The sequence below is a fragment of the Mesoplodon densirostris genome, chromosome 2 (assembly GCF_025265405.1).
Source record: "Mesoplodon densirostris isolate mMesDen1 chromosome 2, mMesDen1 primary haplotype, whole genome shotgun sequence".
Taxonomy (NCBI): Eukaryota; Metazoa; Chordata; class Mammalia; order Artiodactyla; family Ziphiidae; genus Mesoplodon; species Mesoplodon densirostris.
This window is the reverse complement of record NC_082662.1, coordinates 119,422,095-119,442,548: the sequence shown is the minus strand read 5'-3', so window position 1 is coordinate 119,442,548 and position 20,454 is coordinate 119,422,095. Positions and strand designations below refer to the sequence as shown.

Genomic DNA, 20,454 nt, shown 5'->3' with positions numbered 1-20,454 from the left:
AAAGAAGATTTTTATAGTGTGTTGTTTAAAAAAAAGTAACTGTACATATTAAGTTAAAGTCTAACAGTAAATGTACAATATAATTTTAAATGCATGCACCTATGTATTTATATACATTTGTAATGTAAAGTTTGGAAAGATGGTTCAGACCAAATGGTTAATACAGATTACTTTGGGGGAAGGGTATGTAATTCATACCCACACAGTTGGTACATCTACTTTTAACTCTATGTACGTATGTTAGTATTATTTGAATTTGTTACAATAGGCAAATATTACTTTGGTAATTTTCTCTTAACTTGCCTTTTTAATTTTTTTAGTTTATTTTTGGCCGCGTTGGGTCTTTGTGGCTGCGCGCAGGCTTTCTCTAGTTGCGGCGAGTGGGAACTCCTCTTTGTTGAGGTGGGCGGGCTTCTCATTGTGGTGGCTTCCCTTGTTGCGGAGCACGGGCTCTAGGCACTCAGACTTCAGTACTTGTGGCTCGCAGGCTCTAGAGCGCAGGCTCAGTAGTTGTGGTGCACGGGCTTAGTTGCTCTGCGGCAAGTAGGATCTTCCCAGACCAGGGATAGAACCCGTGTCCCCTGCATTGGCAGGTGGATTCTTAACCACTGCGCCACCAGGGAAGTCCAGTAATTTTTTAAACGCTTTTTAAAAATGAGTAATCCTATGGTTTCCAGTGGAGTGAAAAGATAAGACACAGCTTCCAGAGGAAAATAACATATGAGAACCCCGTCTGAAATGTCAAATGGACTGGAATATATGAATACGTATTCTCAAGGTGAATGTTAACAGGTAGATGTTGGGACAATACAGAAAACTGAAGTGGAAGATAATAAAAGCCATCATCTGTCTTAATATAACCACCATTTATTGAGCTTTGTTATGCACTAGCATGGGGCTAAGGGCTTAATATGTTACATCTAATAAGGAAACAGATGTTTGGAGATTTCAAGTAACCCACCCAAGCCACACCAAAACCCATGTGATAGTAGGTAAATGATCTCAGTACCATTCAATGTGGGGAGGGCAATCATAGAGATGTGCATAGAAAGCTAACGGGGAGCAGGAAGGCTATAGGAGGGTTTCCTGGAAGACGGGACATCTTTGTTGTCTTGAAGGCTGAGTAGGACCTACATAGGTGAAATAGGAGCAAAGGCACAGAAGTCAGGATCAACGTGGAGCGTGCCAGAGAGCTCGTTATAATGTTAGAGGACAAAGTGTGAAGGATGGAATAGCAGTCGGGGTGGAAAGACTTGCAGGAGCTGCACCATGAAGGGAATTTCGTGCCATGTTGAAGAATTTGGATTTTATTCAAGAAATAATGGGGAGCCATTAAAAGGATTTGAGTCTAGAACTGTCGTGATTAGATTTGCACTGGGGGTAGGTCACTCTGATGGCAGTCTGGAGGGTGGATTTAAGGAGACGGAGCCAAGAGGCAGGGAGACAGCTCGGCAACTGCGCTAGTCCAGGCAAAGGAAAGCGGGGGTGGTACTCGTGGAAATAAAGAAACGGTTCCAAGTCTCGTTTAGAAGACAAAATGGATAGATGTCGATGATGGATTGGGGGTGGGAGCCAGGGCAATTGAATGCTGATGGTGCCATTTAGTCATATGAAGAGCAACAAGGGAGAAGTCGGGATGAGGGGAGGAGAGAATAAAGAGGCCAGTTTGGGGATGTGGAGTTGGAGATTTCTGGGACACGTCCTAGCAAAGAGGTCCAACTCTTTGGTCACAAACCCAGAGAGCCAACTTCCTTCTGGACAGCTCCATGGGAAGACTCCTCAACAGCTCTTGTTCAATGTGTCCTTAGTACGTCACCACGACTGCCACCATCCCCACCACAATCCCCCACAGTTTCTCCTCCTATTTGGTCTATTTTGGAAGGCAGCGTCACTGTTCATCCAGGCTTCCCAGCCAGAAATCTGGGAGTTCTCTTCTAGCCTCCCACATTTAATAAATCGCCAAGTTCTGTTGAATCCACATTTCAACAGCTTTTCCTAAATCTGTCCTCTCCTCTCCATTCCCTCTGCCACTGCTTAAACAGACTCTCTTTTTCTCTCAGCTGACCTTGCAATAGCCTTCTAAAACTGTTCCCTGCACAGATCTTACCCTTGCTCATCTGTCTTCAGAACTGTCCTTAAAGTGACATTTCTAGAATGTAAATCTGACGGCATTTATCCACCCTACTCGACAACATTTACTGGTTTCCCATCATTATGTGGCAAAGGACAAGCTCCCTAGGATAACACATAAGGCCTCTCCTGCCTGGCCCGTGCTTACCCCTCCCACCGTTCTCCATCACTCTCCTGTCCCACCAGCCCCTTTTATTTTACGTCCTAAAAATACCAAACTGTTTATGGTGTGCTCTTGCTCACAAAGCCTCCTCAGGCCTCCATGCCTTCGTACCTACAGTGCGTTCTACCTGGAATATCGCTGTCTCAGGTAGAGTTCCCTGGGAAAGAGATTCTTACACACTGAGGTGTATGCAGGAGGATTCTTTCAGGAGACAATACCTGTGAGGTGTGAGAGAGGCTGTATTAAGCAGAGAGCTAAACTGAGATGCAATGGGATTGCAGGAGAGGCCTCTGGCAGTCCCATGGGGGATCTCAAGCTGGGACAGCCCTTCATGGTTGTCCCTGGAATAGGGCTGTGTAGCCCCACGCACCAAGCAGCCCTTGCATGTACACTGCCTAGGGAGGGAGAGCAGCCTTAAGCAAGGCAGCTTTCCTCCTCCAAAGGCAATTCCTGGAGAGAGACTCCTCGGCTGTGAGTCAACACTCCTGCATCTGGGGAGGTGAATGTCCTGTCCAGTGAAGGAGGAAATTTGCAAAGGGGGCTCCTGACAGCACACCACAGAATTTTCTGCAAGCACCTTCACAGACCTGGCAAATCCCTTTCAGTCTTTGAAGCCCAGCTCAGGTTTTACCTGCTCCCTCCTTCACCAGCACTCCCTCTGAGTTCATACTGACTTCTGATCCTTGCATATGCTTTTCACCCTCAGGAAACTGATGTGCTTCCATGTCTGTCTCCCTGGTAGATACTGAGGAGAGCCTGGGCCTGTATTTCAGAACCTAGAACAGTGTCAGGCACACATTGGCTAGTTAATAAAGGTATGGTGCACTGAATAAAATGGGAATGACTGGTGAAGGAGACAGCTACAGGGTTATAAAAGGAGAAGGCTTGAGTTTAAATGCCACTAAGGACAGCAGAGAGGTGGATGGCAAAGGGTTGCTGATCTCAGGGCTCTCCCTCTCCTCTCACTTCACGTGGGAACCAGGTTAAACCCAAGAGTCCCAGGTTAAAGCAGAACAAGGCTCTGCTCTTGGAATGATCAAAGCAGGGCAGAAGCCAGCAAAAGTCTGTCACTTGTAAATAACTGTGTGGCTGATGGAGCTGGAAGGCAGAGGTAAATCCTAGAAGGAAGGATGTAATGGTCTATATGGGAAGAGAATCTTAAGAAAGAGTAGATATATGTATATGTATAACTGATTCACTTTGCTGTATACCTGAAACTAACACAACATCGTAAAAATCAACTATACTCCAATAAAAAGTAAAAAACAAAACAAAACAAAACAAAAAACCTAGAGGGAAGGAGAGGAAGTTAAACAGCTTCAGTTCTCTGTGCCATACCTGACAGTTGTCACTCAGATTCCAACATGAAAAAGGGCACAAAAACAAGCACGCCGATGTATGTGCATACAGAGACCACAGAAGCAGGCAAGCACCCTCAGAGTAGAACACACACACACACACAAACACACACACACACACACACACACACACACACCCTGAATGAAATGGACACAGGAAAAAATCAATCCAAAAATTATAAACCATTAATATATGTAAATGAAACACCATTTATCCCTAGACAGCTATCAGCCCTCATCCACCTTCCAGAAACCTCCGACAAGAAGAGAACTTTGGATTGCAGGTCCCACCACATCTCCTTCACCCTTTGTCCCCAGTCTAGCACCATCTTCTCATTTCCCATTTCTTAGCAGCTCCCAGCCAGAGAGGGGGGAGAGTGAGAACACCTCTAATCACGGACAGCAGGGGGCAGTGCTCCATAAGCAATAATCAGACCTGGCTCAGAGAAACTTGCTTAAGGGAGAGAACAGGGGAAGAGGAGGAGCAAGAGGTCCGCCCAACACAGCGTTCTGATCATATTCCCCCACCCAGGCCTCCCTCCTTTTCTGTTTCTTCAGCACCCACCCCCCTTTTCCTCAGCTACTATGTCTCCATCCTCACTTTAGCAGATTTCAGAGTTTGGCTCTACCCAACTCTCCAGAGAAGCCTGAGCTAAGGGATCCACAGCCTCTTGTCCCCTCCCACTCTATCTTGGTTTCCAAGGTGGTCAGGACTCCTGAGTTTTTGGCTGGACTCTTGACTGATGCTCAGGAGCCCACATGAGGGGCTTGATTCTAAGACCACCCACCTCTTGAAGGATGCATGCATCCTCACTGGCACCAGTGGCATGAATGGTGTGGTGAACAAGGGCTGAATATCAGGCCCCTTCACTGCCCTGGCCTGGCACATTGGACAGTGCACAGACTGTGCAACAGTACAGGTTGGCCCTTTTACTTGCTGCCCCTGAGGTACCCTAAGTGAGAACTTATCATGCTAAGCACTGCCACGATGATCTCGTTTAACCTTCATAACACCCCTTTGAGGCAGGTCTCATTATCTTCCCCTTTTTGCAGATGAGGAAGTTGAGGCCCAGGGAGGCATGTGCTTTGCTCATTATGGCACAAAGCGCAAAAGGTAAGTATGGAGCTGGGACACACGTCCTCCGGCTGCCAGGTATGAGCTTTCTCTCTCCTCTAGCACAATGTTGCTGCTTCTGCTGCGGCCACCACACTGACTCCCTTGTCCCCAACTCCCTCTCTGCTCTCTTCCTTCTTCTCTCTGGCGAACTAGCATTTGAGGACTAACCTTCCTGTTAGCTTCTTTCTTCTATCCCCAATCCTTACCCAGCTGGATTTCAAGAGCTTAGGAAAGGACATAAGAAAGCAAGAAAGAGTCAGAAAGATGAAGGAAGGGGGTAGCCTAAGGGGCCTTCCAGAAAGAGGAAGAAGAGAAGGCAAAGAAGTCAGGCACTGAATTGGGAAGGAAGGAAGGTGGGAGAAATGAGGGAGAGGAGCCCTGTGCCCAGACTGGAAAGGGGCACAGGCAGGGTCTCCATTGTGTGGGCACAAAGGGGCCATATGCCTGGCAGCCTACACAGTGTGTGTGTGTGTGTGTGTGTGTGTGTGTGTGTGTGTGTAAGGGGAGGAGAGGGAGGAGTGGCTAAGAAGTCCCCCCCCATTCTCTCAAACCCCTGGGGCCCTGCTGTCTGCTCTGTCACTGGGGGTGGGGTTTTCTGAGAAAAAGGTCAGAGGGGAGCAATTATGACAGACAGCATGGGAGGGTCAAGGCCAGCGGTAACTGGGGATGGAAGAGGGCATGGAAAGCTGAAGGGGCATGGTGGGGAGGAGCTAGAAGAGGGAGGGGTGAGGTGCCAGAGCCCCACTCTCCAGGTGCCCCCAAACCGCCCCTCCCCCACCCCACTGGCCCACTTGCTGGGGTTTGGAGGCTGTGAAATGAGGGCCCCCAGATGCATCCTCTTCTAACCTTCCGTTCCTCCCTCCTCCTTGAGTGCTAGCCCCGGAGCGCTCTCTTTTCCCCTCATCCAGGGACTTCCATCTCCCTGACAGTCTCCTCTCCCAGGGCCTGGTCCCCTGCTCCCTTCCCCCTCCACTCCCCACCTCCTTCTCCCATCCTGTGGAGCAGAACGGCAGCCGAGGCCAATTGATTATCTGAAGAAATTCGGAGCTAGCAGTAGAACAGCTGCAGCCGCCCCCTCTCACCAACCCCAGGCCCTGAGGGATCCCTGAGGGGAGGGGCCCTTCTGCTTTCCAGCGGGGCAAAGTGATGAGAGGGAGGAAGGGCGCTCAGAGGACTGAGGCTGCTGTGCAGTGGAAGGCGCAAAGTACTTGAGGCCAGGTAACCCCAGTCCGCCATCATGGGTGAGTCCCATCACCTCTGTGGACAGCATTTCACCTGCCTTTCAAACAAAAGTGTTGGATTCAGCAATTTCTGTGCTCCCTTCCCACCCTGGCCCCTTGTAGTCCTCAGATTCTCCGTGGTCTCTGTTCAGCCCTCGCTCTTGTCAGGTTCTGGGCAGAGTACATTTCATCTAAATCAGATGGGGAAGGGAAGATGTCAACCTCTTCCCGTATGGGCGTTCTTCCCTAAGTCTAACTCAAACCCCTCTTGCTGCTGATGTCATTGTTTGCCCATCAGAGATGAAAACAGCACCCTTCAGAGACTGAAGGACATCTCAGCATCTTCCTCCCAGTGCTGGCCTTCAGCCTTCTAAAGTTTGGAAAGGATCTTCAAGTTCCCCTAGCCAGGATTTCATCTGGCAGGAATGGCTCCCTGGTAACTCTGCCTACAGTGTTTTCTTCAGACTGTCTATTTGGACTCCTCCTCCTTGAGGCAGGTGCTTCCACTGCTGGACAGCTCCAGATGTTGCAACGCTTTTTGGAGTTAAAAATCTGTTTCCTATCACTTCCACCTACTGGTCTTTGTTCTGCCTCCTGGGACCACATAGAATGCCTGTTTTTGTTTTTTCTTTCAATATTTGAAGATGGGTTTTATTGTCCCTAACTCTATTCTTGTAAAGACACATATCCTCAGTGTTTGAACTATTCCTTCTGTGAAGTTGTTTCCAGACCTTTTGTCTTCTTGGCCACACAACTCTGAATACTCTCTAGTTTATCAAAGTTCCTGTTAAAATAGGGAGTCCATAGAGTGTCACCTGTCAGGCTGGCTCATTTCAGAGAAGCAGAGGGGCATTGGCAGTATAGGACAAAAAGAACCTGGGTTTGAACCTTCTCTCTGCCCTTTACTAGCTGTGTGACCTTGGGCAAGGTCCTTCTCCTCTCTGGGCTCTAGTTTCCTCATCTATAAATTGATTTTAGAGTCCCTTCCAGGATTCCTTTGATATTCCTTCAGGACTACTTTTTATCCCTTTCCCTATTCTTCTCTTAGTACCAGGTTCTCCACTGTATTCTCTCCAGTATCTGAAAGTTGGGGAACATAAAATGGGCCAAGAACTGTGATTGCAAGGAATTTTGATCCAACTCAGAGACAATAATGGGGAAGGCCATGTTTCATAGCCATGGCATGAAATGTTTCATAACCCAGCAACGTGGAACCACAGACACATGTTTAACTTGGGTTCCACTGGGACACTCAGCTTCTTCCGTGATCCACAGAGACCAGGAGCAGAAGCACAACATCAGAGGGGTCAGAAAGTTTCACTCAGTGGGTGCCAAGATGGAAGTACATGGCACTTTAGGTGGAGAGGCCTGGGACCTGTTACACCCTCCCCTGCACTTCTTTACTCTGTGACCCCTTCTTCTCTCTTTTTTCATTTGCTCACCATAGTGAGCTCTCATGATCCCATCAGGAAAGCCTTCAAGGCTTGGGACCCTCAATGCCCACTCTATCATAACCTACAGTCCAGTTTCCCAACCCAATTGAATGATCCACAGCTGTACCTGGTGCTAGAACGAGGTCACTTTAATTTTTCTTTTTGTATGAAATCAGAACTGCAACAGGAGGAAATCACACACAGGACACAGGACACAGACCTTTAGGGCCCACTGTTGGGGGTCTTAGGAAGAAGTGAGGGTCATGTGAGAGGGCGGGAGAGAGAAAAGGAGCAGGCAGGACTGGGGTGGGATTGTCTGGGGATGGAGGGAGCTGAAGAAGGATCCAGGAGCCCTGGAAGTGGGGGAGGGGTGCCATCCCAGAGGACTAGGGTGTCAGGACAGATGGATCCCAGGAAGGGATAGGGGTGTGGTGAGCAAAAGGGATCCCCACACACACCTGGAGTTACAGAAGGAGCAAGAAAGGGAAGGGAATAACTAGGGAGGAAGCAAGAGAGACCTGGCTAGGACGGCCAGGAGCTCCCTCACTCGACCCCAAAGTGCACGACTCGGCAATAAATAGTAATATTTATAAATAAATAAGTAAATAAATAGATGAATAAATAAATAAATACGTAAATAAATAATATCCTTGTAGAGCTAGGAGTTTGGTGCGAGGGAGGTGGAAGCATGGGAAGTGCGGTGAGCTCATCTCTTCTACACAGGTCCTCAGGCCCTTCATTCTGCCACGGACCCTGGGCTACTGAGCAGGGGGCGCTCAGCAACATGGGGGTAGCGCAGAGAGCCACGAGGTGGGATGGGGTAGGGGGGTATCTTCCCTTGCTAAAGGCAGCTTAAGGAAGCAGAAAAAATATAATAAACAGGTCCTAGGGCCGGGAGAGCTGAGCTTTCCCAGAGGGCAACAATAGGGCATCCCCCCTGCATCTGAGGGAGAAATCAGTGTGGGTTTTGCACATCTTTGTGGTGGACTGGGATGGAGGAAGCAGACATGAGATTTGGCCCACTCACTGCCTGGGCCTTTTGCAGATACTCTGGGCTGATTTGGGGGACATCACCCCCTACCCCAAGATCTAGGTTCCCTTTCTCTGGCTGCACACAAAGAAGAAGAAAATTGGGATGGTTGGGGTGGGAGGAGATAGGGAGGGGGCCAAATAGCTCAGAGAGGGCAAGGCACTCACTACCAAGTAAGATTCGAGGTCTGTATATACTAAGCCTCAGGAACAAGATAGAAAACAGGAAGAGTTTTTCCATAATCCCCAGCTACTGAGATGCCCCTCACAGGAGTTACCTCACCATGCCCCTGCCTCCCAAGGGCTAGACTGAGATGTCTGAGAAAAAGCCCACCCCCTCTAACCCCAGCCTTCCCCGTTCCTGTTCCCATGGCCCTTCTCTACCATGGGCAGGAGAAGCTGCAACAGGGTGCGAACAGGATGGGAGACAGAGTCAGGGTCTGGGGAAGGGGGCGTGTCTCTGAACATTTGGATTAGGAGTAGGAGAGGCAGCAGCCCATGAGCGAGCCAGGGGGAGACCCCAAGACTGTACACCCACCACCCAAGCAAAAACATTTCTAACCGGCTGGGTCCCAACAACAAACTGTAGAAGGTACCCACGACAAGAGCCCTCCGGGTGCCTGGGTGAGTAAAAGGAAATCTCTTTCGACCAATCGACCAACCGGTGGGCACTCTGCCTGGGCCCGGGGCCAGTGGGTACATGCTATGCCAGAGTACAGGGGCTCAGGGAGGAGAGGCCGTTCTAAGCAGTGAGCGGTGAGGAGGGACCCCAGCGAAAACCCGGGGAGAGGAGTGAATCCAGGGCGGGAGGCAGGCAGTGTTCAGACGTCCAGCACGTGATTCAGGTAGGAGATGTAGCAGATGGCCAGGCGCAGGATCTCAATCTTGGAAAGCTTCTTGTCGGGGGGCAGCGTGGGCAGCAGCTTGCGCAGCTCGGCGAAGGCCAGGTTGAAGGCTTCCACGCGAATTCGCTCCCGCGTGGCGTGGGCCGTGCGGTACTTGGCTGTGGCGCGCCGCCGGCGCCGCCGCTCCTCACGGCTCAGGTGCTGCAGGTCTTTCCGGCCCGGCTCTCCTGGCTCCAGGACGCGAGCCTGGACCCCTCCCGGCACCCCCGGCCCCGCCCCGTCAGGGCCCGCCCCGCCCCCACAGTCGCTGAAGCCTGACTCGGTCTCAGAGTGGGTGGGAGGCAGGTCCAGCTCCATGGTGTCTGAGTTGAGCATCATGATGGATACCCCTCGCCCTGTGAGATCAGGATCCCCTCCCCACCCCTCCCTCTGGGAGCCTGAAAGCTGGTTGCGGGAGGGGCAGGAAGGGCCTGGGGTGGTGGGGTCTGCCACTGAGCTCAAGGAAGTGAGAGCCACTTCAGGGTTCCATGGTCAGCGTTCTGGTCGGGAGCCTGGAAGAGAGAAGGGGAAATGAGTAAGGGCAGAGGGAGGAAGGAGGGGACAGCTCAGAGATGGGGAGGGGTGAGGAAGGTTTAAGATGGGCTGGGAGAGGGGGAGGTACTGTAAGCTCGGGGAAAGAATAGCAGAAACATGGGGAGGGGTGGAGGCAGTGAGGCAGGAGAGACAGGCAGGAGGCCATGGTGTCAAGGAGTAAGGGAAAGATGGAGAGAAGGGAAGAGATCCAGAAAGTCGGCAACTGGAAAGGAGAAGAAGCAATGAGAAGGACAGGGTCAGGATAAAACTGAGCAAGAGGATTAAAGACCTAAATGTAAGACCTAAAACTGCAGCTCCTAAAGAAAACACAGGGGGAAAACTTCATGACATTGGACTTGGCAATGATTTCTTAGATGTGACACCAGAAGCACAGGCAACAAAAGCAAAAATAGACAAACGGGACTACATCAAACGTACAAAATTTGTGCGTCAAGGGACACAATTAACAGAGTGAAAAGGCAATGGGAGAAATTATTTGCAACTCATATAGATGTAAGGGGTTAATATCCAGAATATTATAAAGGACTCCCACAGCTCAACTTCAAAAAACTAAATAACTTGATTAAAAACTGGACAAAGAGCTTGAAGACATTTCTCCAAAGATGATATATAAATGACCAGCAAACATATGAAAGGATGCTCAACATCACTAATCATCAGCGAAATGCAAATCGAAATCACAATGAGATATGTGTGACCTCATACCCATTAGGATGGTTACTATTAAAAAAAAAAAAAAAAAACAGAAAATAACAGGTGTTGGCGGCAAGGGTGGAGAGAAATTGGAACCCTTTGCCCTGTTGGTGAGATTGTAAAATGGTGCAACTGCTATGGAAACAGTATGCAGTTTCCTTTAAAAATTAAAAATAGAATTACCATATGATGTAGCAATCCCACTTCTGTGTTTATGTCTAAGGAAATTGAAATTAGGATCTTGAAGATACATCTGCACCCCCATGTTTATTGCAGCATTATTCACAATAGCCAAGACATGGAAACAACCCAAATGCCCATCAATAGATACACAGATAAAGAAAATGTGGCATATACATTCAATGGAATATTATTCAGCCTTAAAAAGGAAGAAAATCCTGTCACAATGCTACAACATGGATGAACGGTGAGGACATTATGCTAAGTGAAATAAGTCAGTCACAAAAACACAAATATTGTATGATTCCACTAATACGATATATCTAAGTATTCATCTTCATAGAAGCAGTATGTAGAATGGTGCTTACCAGAGGCTGAGGGGAGGGTGGGGAAGGGGAGGTGTTGCTCAAAGGGTATAGAGTTTCAGATTTACAGGATGAAAAAGTTCTGGAGCTCTGTTTCAAAACAATGTGAATATAATTAACACTACTGAACTGTACACTTAAAATAGTAAATTTTATGTTATATGTTTTTATCACAATACATTTTTTTAAATAATTAAAAAAGGGGGGAGAGCTGAGCGAGACTGGAGCCACAGCTCCAGGAGAGATTGGCTGTGGCTCTAAACCTTTCCCAGTTGTGAGGGGAGCATTGCAAGCCTTGGCCCTGCCATCCCCTCCCTCCCAGAGCCTGTCTCCACCCTGGCTGCTTCTGTATGTGTGTGTGGAGGGGAGAGGATGATAAACACGCAGATTGCCCTTTGTAGAGTGGACTGGGGCATATGGAGCTCGGCACAGCTGCCCAATTCAGTCCCTCCCAGCCCCCAAGCCCCACAACAAGACCATTGCAGACACCAGATCCTACCACCCCGACCACTAGAATCAGGGGGAGGTATCTCCTCTGGCCACAGTCCCCCTGCTCAGGACAGTCCCTTCCTCCAACTCTGTCCTCAACACCCTCAACCCTTGCCATTTCCTGGCCGTTTCGGCAACTCTGCAAGGAAGACTGGGGAAAGGGAACATAATCAGCTTTCCACTCCACATCCTCCCCCAGCCCAAGGCCAGTTCAGATTGGCCGGCAGAGAAGGATAGGGGTAGCTTTTGGAGGCCACCATTTGGGGCTTGGCGAAGGTTGCTTGTCCCTGGGACCAGAGGAAATCAGGGAGAGGCAGCAGGAACATGGTCTGGGGAAAGGCTGGGGAAAGGGCTTTGCTGTGGGGGAATGTCAAGTGGGAACAGTGGGCCAGTCGCTGTGAGCTCAGCCGGACTTAAGTGGCAGAAACAGAAGCACAGAGGCTCCTTCGCAATCACCATATCCCCTTCCTCACCAGTCCGGGTTCTCCTGCCTGATGGACACCTTCACAGGGGTCAGGACTCCCCAGCCTTGCCCCGCCCCACCATGCAGAAAACCGGCTCAAATGAGTAGTCCACTAACAGTAAGCTCTGAGGTTGGGGGTGTGAGATCATCAACATCTGACAGCATGTACGCACACAGCCATAACACAAAACAGAAGGGGGTGAGTGCTGAAATTTAGAACACACTGCATATTCCAGGGTCCAAAGGAACACGAGGGGATGGATGGCAATAGCGTGGGAGACCCCGAAGTCATCACCTCCCAGTATGTGTTTAGTGCACCAACTCACCACCGCCTTGATCCAGGAATTCAGCTACGGGGTTCTCGGCACATCTATCACAGCCCAATTCTCCCTCTGCCTGGTCCCCATGTTCCTTCATCCCTGATCACTTGGCCCTCCCTTCCCCCCTTCTGCTCCCAATCTGACCCCAGTCCCATTTCCACCTGGACCCACTGTCTTCCCCAGCTCAAGTCCTGGCAGCAGCTTCTATTCACCCATCAAGTCAGTCCTCACCCCAAAATCCACTTCTGGTTTCAAAGTTGCAGGTTCCGAGGATCAGAATTCCAAGCATCCAGGATAGGACTTCCTGCCCCACTTCTGCCATCCCCAACCCAACTGAGAATAGATAGGCACAAAGAGTCAAAGAGGTGAAGTGGGGAAGAGGGAGGTGCAGGGACAGAGAGAGACACAGCGTGAGAGAAAACTAGAGGGAGGCTCTGGGAGGGGACTTGAGCTAGAGAGTGGGAGGGACACGCCCACCCCTCCCCAGCCTTTGGTTCCCCCTTTACCTAGGAGGAGCCTGTGAGGGGATCCAAGCTGGCAGGACAGGGGGGCAGCGTTGACAGCCCCAGTCTCCTCTGGCTGCTCAGAGCTCATCCGTCTGCAAAGTTATTGACCAGCTTTCTAGACCTCTCCGGGGCAGCGTGGCGTGGCTGTACAGGCTCCGGGGCATAGGAGAGGGCTACACATGTTGGAGATATAGGGCCCAGGTGGAGGGGGTGAGCTTGGCCAGGTACTGGGGACACCCGCACTCACACGCACACACACCCCACACGCTCACAGACACATACACACCTGAGCTGGCCCAGCCCTATGTATATATATGGAGATACACACACACACCCCCAGCTCTCCATTGGCTGGCCCAGCCCCCCCTTATCAATATTAAACAGTAAGGCCAGGCAGCCATTGGCAGAGGGATCTGGGAACCCCCCTGGGAGCTGGGGGTGGGGCTGGCCCTGGGGGGGGCGAAGAGTGGGGGAGCAGGGACATCTGTTCTCCATGCATATTTCATAAGCAAGAAATGGAGAGCTGGGGAAGGGGTGGGGCTGGGGCGAGAGCCAGGGCAGGATCACAGATGAAACCCCTCAGTCTCCCACACCAGAGGCGGCAGGGACAGAGGCCCCCAGCAAGCCAGGTTTAAGTACCATGGTCCCATTCTTAGTCCCAGCTGGGCTTTGACAGCCCCTTCCCACATCTCCTTTTCCCTGGGAAAAAGGGTCTCCAAGATACTAACAGGGAAATCGAGAAAAGGGCAAGTGGACAGCACGAAAACGCAGAAGAGGTCCCTAGAGTCCTTGCCCTCACCAAGCTCTCATTCTTCGTAAAGCTGGTTCCCACCAGCCCCTTTGCCAGGCTGCCTGTGGCTACTGTTCAGGCCCCTGCCCTCGTCACCCTGGGACTCAATCACCCCACACCCTCTTATCCCAGACTCCAGCCTCCCACCTACACAATCACCAGGGGAGGAGTGGGGTCAGATTCCTGACACAGATCCTACAAGGAGTTTTTCTAGGCTGGCTGGCCCAACCTGACCCACGGGGAATTGGGAGGAAAGAGGTAAAGGCTAAAAGGAGCAGGGTACAGGAGTGCCGGGAGAGGAAGAACCAGGGTTGGAAGGACACTGGAGGAGGAGGGCAGGGCACCCAGGCAGGCTTCAAGCATGCTGGGGCATCAAATGAGCAATAAGAAAACTAGCTACAAAATCATATGCAAATGGGCATTGATTAAGTTCACATCAATAGCTCAGCTGCCTGCAGCCTGTGTGTGCATGTGCGTGCGTGTCTGAGTGTGTGTGTGTGTGTGTGTGTGTGTGTGTGTGTGTGTGTGATACAGGGTGGCAGGAGCAGGGAGCAAGGGAAGCACAGAGGCAGTGGGCTACATTTCCGTATCTGAAGTTCTCTTCCCCACTCAGCTGTTGAATGTCTTCATTGAACCTCTGTGAATATCCAGAATGAACCACAGCTGGGAGGACTCCAGAGGCGACTACAGTGCTACAGTGAAGAAAGCTTTGTCGGCTGTGTGACCTTGGATGAGTAACTCAACCTCTTGAGCCTCAACCTTCCTTTTCTGTAAAATGGGATTAAATATAGCTGCTGCTTAGGTTGCCACGGAGATTAAGCGAGATAATGCATGTAATGGGTCTGGACCTTAGTAGGAGCACAGTCCACCTGCAGGCTTTTGGAAGATTTGCCATTTCCCTGTTGCTGATCAACATTTTCTGGGCTTTCTCCAGGGTAAGGCATTCCCTAAGGGGAGTCCTGTAATTCTTCCCCAAGCTCCCTCACCCCCAGGTCTGGGAGGTGCCAACTCCCACCTGGGCAGGCCCAGACAGGTGCCCAGGCGCCAGCAGATTGGCTGAGCTGGAGGGGAAAGGAGGCTTGAGGAGGGGGGCTGGGGGGCAGGGGATCAGGTGGCATCTCAGTTCTTGCATCATCATTGCCATGGTGCTGATTAAAAACCAATCTCTACCTAATGAGCCCCCAACAAAAACAATCCTACCTCCCCCACCCTGTTGCCCTCCACCTCATCCAAGAAAATTGGGAGACAGAGAGACTCAGGAGAGAGGGCCATGGAGGAGAGGAGAGATACGGAACAAATGGGAGATGGAGAAGAAGCAGAGGAAATGAAGGGGGAGACGTGGGGAGATGTCGAGACACACACAGAGAGGAACAAGATGAGAAAACAGAGTCATGAGGTTACAGACATGGGGAAGATATAGAGAAACGGGAAGACTCGTTATGGGGAGATGGAGATGTAGGGGAGACAGAGAGATAGAGAGAAGATGGGAGCAGAATTGCCAGGTTGCCAAGGCTTTGTGGAAGATTCGGGGATGCAAGATACAGGGGGATAGAGACATGGGGAGAGACATGAAAAGAGGAGATGGTTAGGGAGACACAGACCTGGGTGAATTATGGACGTGGAGAAAATACGGATATTCAGGGTACTGATACTGGGAGAGGGTCCTGAGGGAATCCCCAACACAGGGTAGAGATATACAGACATGTGGGAAGCAGAGTGCAGACAGTTGTGAGGAAACAAACAAATACTGGAGACAGGGAGACAAGGAGGGGAGACATGACAAACAGCTATAGAGATGAGGGACTGGTACTGAAATGGGGAGGCCTGGTTCCCCAAGGGTGAGACATTGAGAAAAACAGAAGCAGGACCTGGAGAGACAGTAGAAGCAGAAGGGAACCATGGTGGGGTGGAGATGGGAGAGAGAAACCAAATCCTTGTTCCCAGCCTCCCTCCTTTTAGGCAGTGCAGCTCAGATACTTCAACCCTGCAACCTCCATCCTCAAAGCACCCGGCCCAGACTGTGCCCAGTGCAAGCTGAGGGTTGATGGTACATGGGGGTGGGAGAGTGCTCTGGGACCACCTTTGTCTGCCTCCTCTGCATCTGTCATTCCAGGGTCCTGGACTCTGGGGCCCCCAGCCCCACTGTTCACTCAGGGATTCAGTTTTTGCACCTAGGGGGTGTAGCTAAAAAGGACATAGCGTGTGATAAAGAGGAGGAGCTAAAAGCATGGAGTGGTGGGAAGAACTACTAATTCTACTGAACTTGGGGCCAGTAGACCTGGGTCCAAGTCCTGGTGACCTTGGACACATCATTAACCTTTTTCTTTTGGCTGTGCAGCTTGTGGGATCTTAGTTCCCCAACCAGGGATCAAACCCAGGCCCTTGGCAGCGAAAGAATGGAGTCCCAACCACTGGACCACCAGGGGATTCCCTGGACACATCATTAATCTTGACTGAACCTATTTTGTCATCTGTGAAATGGGAAAAACATTGCCTTCCTCGTAGGGCTTTTGTCCCACCGTGCGTGGGAAAGTGCTAGGTACCCCAAACCCTTACATTTGTGCAGTGATTCAAAGGTGGCAAGAAATCATCCATGCATGTATATGAGGCATGATGATTGAGGGAGGCTGGGGAGAGCTCTGAGGTCAACTCAGGTTGCCAGCAGCTCCAGGCCCTACGAGGGGAGGAGAACCCTGAGAGTTGTGTTGGGGTTTTTGCTGTAAGCAGGGCAGGAAGATGGGGAGAGGGTGGGAGGATGAGTGTGGCTCTGTGGTTTATTGTTATTTTGCATTTGATAGGCGTTCAATTTTTCAGATTGTTACTCCTCATCTTTTTTCATCGCCACACTGCCTGCCTGTGAGGTAGATGGTGGGGGAGGGAGGTTGGGATGTAGGGAAGACATGGGGGCAGGGGGCCTGGTCCTTGAGGGTGGGGGCAGGGCCTGGAGGAGCTGGGAAGCCGTGGGTTTGGCAGGAGAGGGGGTGACATATGTGGGGAGCCCTGGGGACCCAACCAGGCAAGCGGCTGGCAGAGAGAGCAGACGGCATTAACCCTCACTGTGCCACACTGCGCGACCTGTCCCGGGAGTGGCCCGGGGCGAGGGTGTTATCATGTGTGTTCTGGGTCACAGGAGCTCCTGGGCAGGATCTGTTATGTTCCTGGGAAGCGCTGGCTCGTCTTGGATCTTCTTCCCTCTTTGAAGTTCCCTCCTCGTCTGTTTCCACGTGTTCTCCCTCAGTCTGTCTTTCCCTGTCTCCACCTCTCTGTGCCTCTAGGTGACAGCGGGTCTCCACAATCTGTCCCCCTCTCTGCCTCCAGCCCGGCTGGAAGCCCCTTTTCAGCGCCAGGCCCTGAGCCCTCTCTCACCCCCGGCCCCCTAGGCCTTGTCGCCTTTGTCTCCTAAGGCAGCCTTTCCTTTCTTCTCTCCTCTCTGCTCACCTCTCCGCAGCTCCAAGCCCATCCCAATCTCATTAGGCCTCCTCCGACCACTGCCCCCCCACCTCTCCTCCTCCCTCCCCCATCCATCTGTCTTCCCTGAAGCCCTCCTCTTTGTGTCCACCCATCTGTCACCACCAGCTCTGGGCCCACTCCCCCCACACACACACACCCGCCTGGCCTCTCTCCCCTCAGGCTCAGCTCCCTCAGAGCACTCCCATCCTCCTTCCCTCCTTCAGCCCATCAAGGATTGCCTACTTCCACTTGCCCTTCACCCCTTTATTCTTTTTCCAGATACCCTCTTTCATCTCTGTTGTTCCTTTTTCCCCTCCAGTTTCTCTAACTCCTCCTCAGTTGATGGGGGGAGAGACAGGGGACTCTAGGGTCCTGGCCCCCAGCCCCTGAGCAGCCAGCCAGCCGGAGCCAGAGGCTGGTAATATTTACTTACAGTTGCATCATCTCCTCAAGCCTCCTGAGATGCCCCCTCCATTCCTGTCCCACGTTCTTCTGGTTGGGAACAGGGGCTCCAGCTGCCCTTCTCAACAACAGGAGTGTGCCAACCCCTCTACCTTCTGAGTGTGGGACTCAGAAAGGAATCAAAATCTAACCTGAGGCCCACATGGACCCTGACCTTCCAAGGCTCTCTGCTTCCCAAACTCCCACCAACTCAACAACTCCCACCAAGCTTTTTTGAGGATGGGAGGCTGAGTTTCAGGATGGCTTTTCTACCACATTATGCCACTACCCGCAGTCTACTGTCCCTGGGCTAGAGGGTAATCAGTGCCCCCCAGGCCTCCCTCTCCAGTGGGAGAACTTTCTAACTACCTTCAAAAGCTCATGAATTGGCCAACCCTTCAAGCCATCCCCTGCCCTGAGGGGTTTAGGATGAAAGGGAGAAGGGTAGAGAGGCTGACTGTCAGAGCAGGGCGGGGCCTCAGACAGCAGCCTAGTCTGACTCCACTTTGTGCAAATGAGAACACTGGGGCCCAGAGAGGGGAGTGCCCTTTCCAAAGTCACACAGAGCATTGGAGGCACTCCAGAAAATCTGGTCCTGAGCTCTTCCCACAGCAACATGAAGCTTCTCCTTACTGGCCCCACCCAAAGCAAACCCTCCATCCTCTGAACTCGGGTAGAACTTTTTATAGCACTGATTTTGCGTGGAACATATGCTGCCTGGCCTGGTTATTTATCTCGTGTCATGTCCCATCCTGCCATCTAGACTCTGGATCCTAAGTCTCTAAGGGAAGGTGCCATATCTCATACCCTTTTACGATGCTGGGACAGAGTGGCTTGCCTGTAGTCAGGCTCAATAAATGTTTATTACCACTGTAGCTGCCAGTGCAGATATAAGAAATGTTCCAGTCTCTGCTCTAATATGCTGTGTAACCTTGAGCAAGCCACGTCACTCCTCTGGGCTACTGTTTCCCCCATCTATCAGATGAGTTAGACCATACACACAATTTCTCAGGGCTTATCATATGGTCCCTGGAAGAAACAAAGTCCTCTTGAAAAAGGTGGGATCTCGGTACAGAACACCAGACTCTGGGTGAAAATATCTCCTCCCAGGATGTGCCTCTGGGATGTGGGAGACAAAAAAGAGTAAACCCTTTACTCAGAGAAGCTGGGAAAGAGAAACCAGCTAATAGGAAAGCCTTCGGTGCTAGTCTCGAGGGACCAGGTGTCACAAGAGGTAGAGACAGGACAGACTGGGTCCTGGAGCAGGGTGGTCTGTTATTCAACAGTCCACGTGGGTTGGGTGGAAGAGAAGGTGCCGTGAGAACTAGCAGTGGGTAGGAGTAGGGAGGGAGGGAGGGAAGCCCTGTGGGCAAGGGAGGAGCTGGAAAATGACAAATTTCAGAAGGTGGCACAGAGGTAAGCAGGGCCTGGAGCAAGCAGGAAGAGGGAGGCTAACGAGTTAAGCCTGTGGCCTAAGACGCTGCTAGCCAATCGCATGCGGTCTCCAGGACACAGGAGGTGGCTGGGGAGGAGTTAGACTGTGGTCTCAGAAAGAGGGCCCCAGTGGGTCATCTGGGGGTCTATCGCCCCTTCCGTGGAGCCTGGTCTCCTCAGGAGACATGTTTTTTGGTTTTGTAATTTCTTTTTTGCGGGGGGGAGGGTGAGGTAAGGGTAGCATGGAAGGCGGAAGGCAAGCTGGTGCTGACGATTCCTCCCTAGGAGGAGACCGGAGGACAGAAAACCCTACATCCTGTACCCTTCTCTTGCCCACCCCATGCACTGATTCTGCCTAACCCTCTGCTTCCCTGTTCAGCCCTCTCACTGGTTCTCAGCCACTTCCTCACTTCCAGAAGCTGCCAGCAGGATGAGGGAGTTTAGTGTTCTGTCCACGGGGAGACCTGTTGGCCGAGGGAGGCATGGAGTGGGCCCAGGCGATGGTGGCAGCTGTGCTCAACTCCCGCCAGCACAGTGCACAGCTTCTCCAGCTCAAACTGGGAGGGGTGTGGTGGAGGGGAAGCAGCGGGGTGTATTTCCACATCCCAGAACCCCAAACATGCCCCCTGAGAGAACTTGGAGAGAAACCTCGAGAAAAATCACCTCCTCTCAGCAGGATTTGAAAAGGTAGTCTAATCAGGAAACTAAGAGGAGTGCTTGGGACTCTGAAAATGGCCAGTTCTTTTCCATCTCTGCTGTCTTTAGGCACGTTGGAGACAGGCCCTTGGCCAGCAGCAAGCGGAGAAGGTTGGCTTCAGGCGCCACTCTTACCGGTTCACGTCCCCCCTCAGCTGACTCAGCCCCTGCCCATCATCTAGCAGTTCTGCTATCCTCCAGAATTCTGCCTCTGTGAAGACCCAGGGAATGAGAGTATCACCAGAGCGCAGATTCTCTTTCTAGAAGGGTCCAAAACTACTCGTTTTGGTCTACAAAATGCCCACTGACAGCACAAACCGCTTAGCATGCCACCCAAGGGCCTTTGTGACCTGGCCCCAGCCTGCCTGCGTATCCCTACTGCTCGGGAACACTGAACCACCTACCATTCCCAAGCGTGAGCCATGCCTTTTCTTGGCTCTGTGCTTCCACACCTGGTGAGCTCTAAATCACCACCCAAGTGCCTCCTCCTCTCTGCAGCCTTTCTAAATGTCACCCCCACTGCCCTGAATCCCTCCATGTGCTACCAGAGCACTCTGGAGAGGCTGCGATTTCTCCATTTACTACACCTAGTTGTGAGTGTATGTTTCTCCCTTTAGCCCAAATGTGAGCTAATCAAGGGTCAAGGCTGCTGTATTCCCTTCATCTCTGGACCACAGCCCGGGCCTCAGATAAGGAAAGAAATGTCTGTCGAATACAAAGTGGGAAGAAACCGTGCTA

General features: G+C 51.4%; 1 protein-coding gene across 1 annotated transcript; it reads right to left on the bottom strand.

The window, feature by feature from the left end:
* Window positions 1–9,271: 9,271 nt before the first annotated feature.
* NHLH1 (nescient helix-loop-helix 1) lies at window positions 9,272–9,673 on the bottom strand. The gene has a single exon (XM_060088330.1). The coding sequence runs from the start codon at window positions 9,671–9,673 to the stop codon at window positions 9,272–9,274; it is 402 nt and encodes a 133-aa protein (XP_059944313.1).
* Window positions 9,674–20,454: the final 10,781 nt, after the last annotated feature.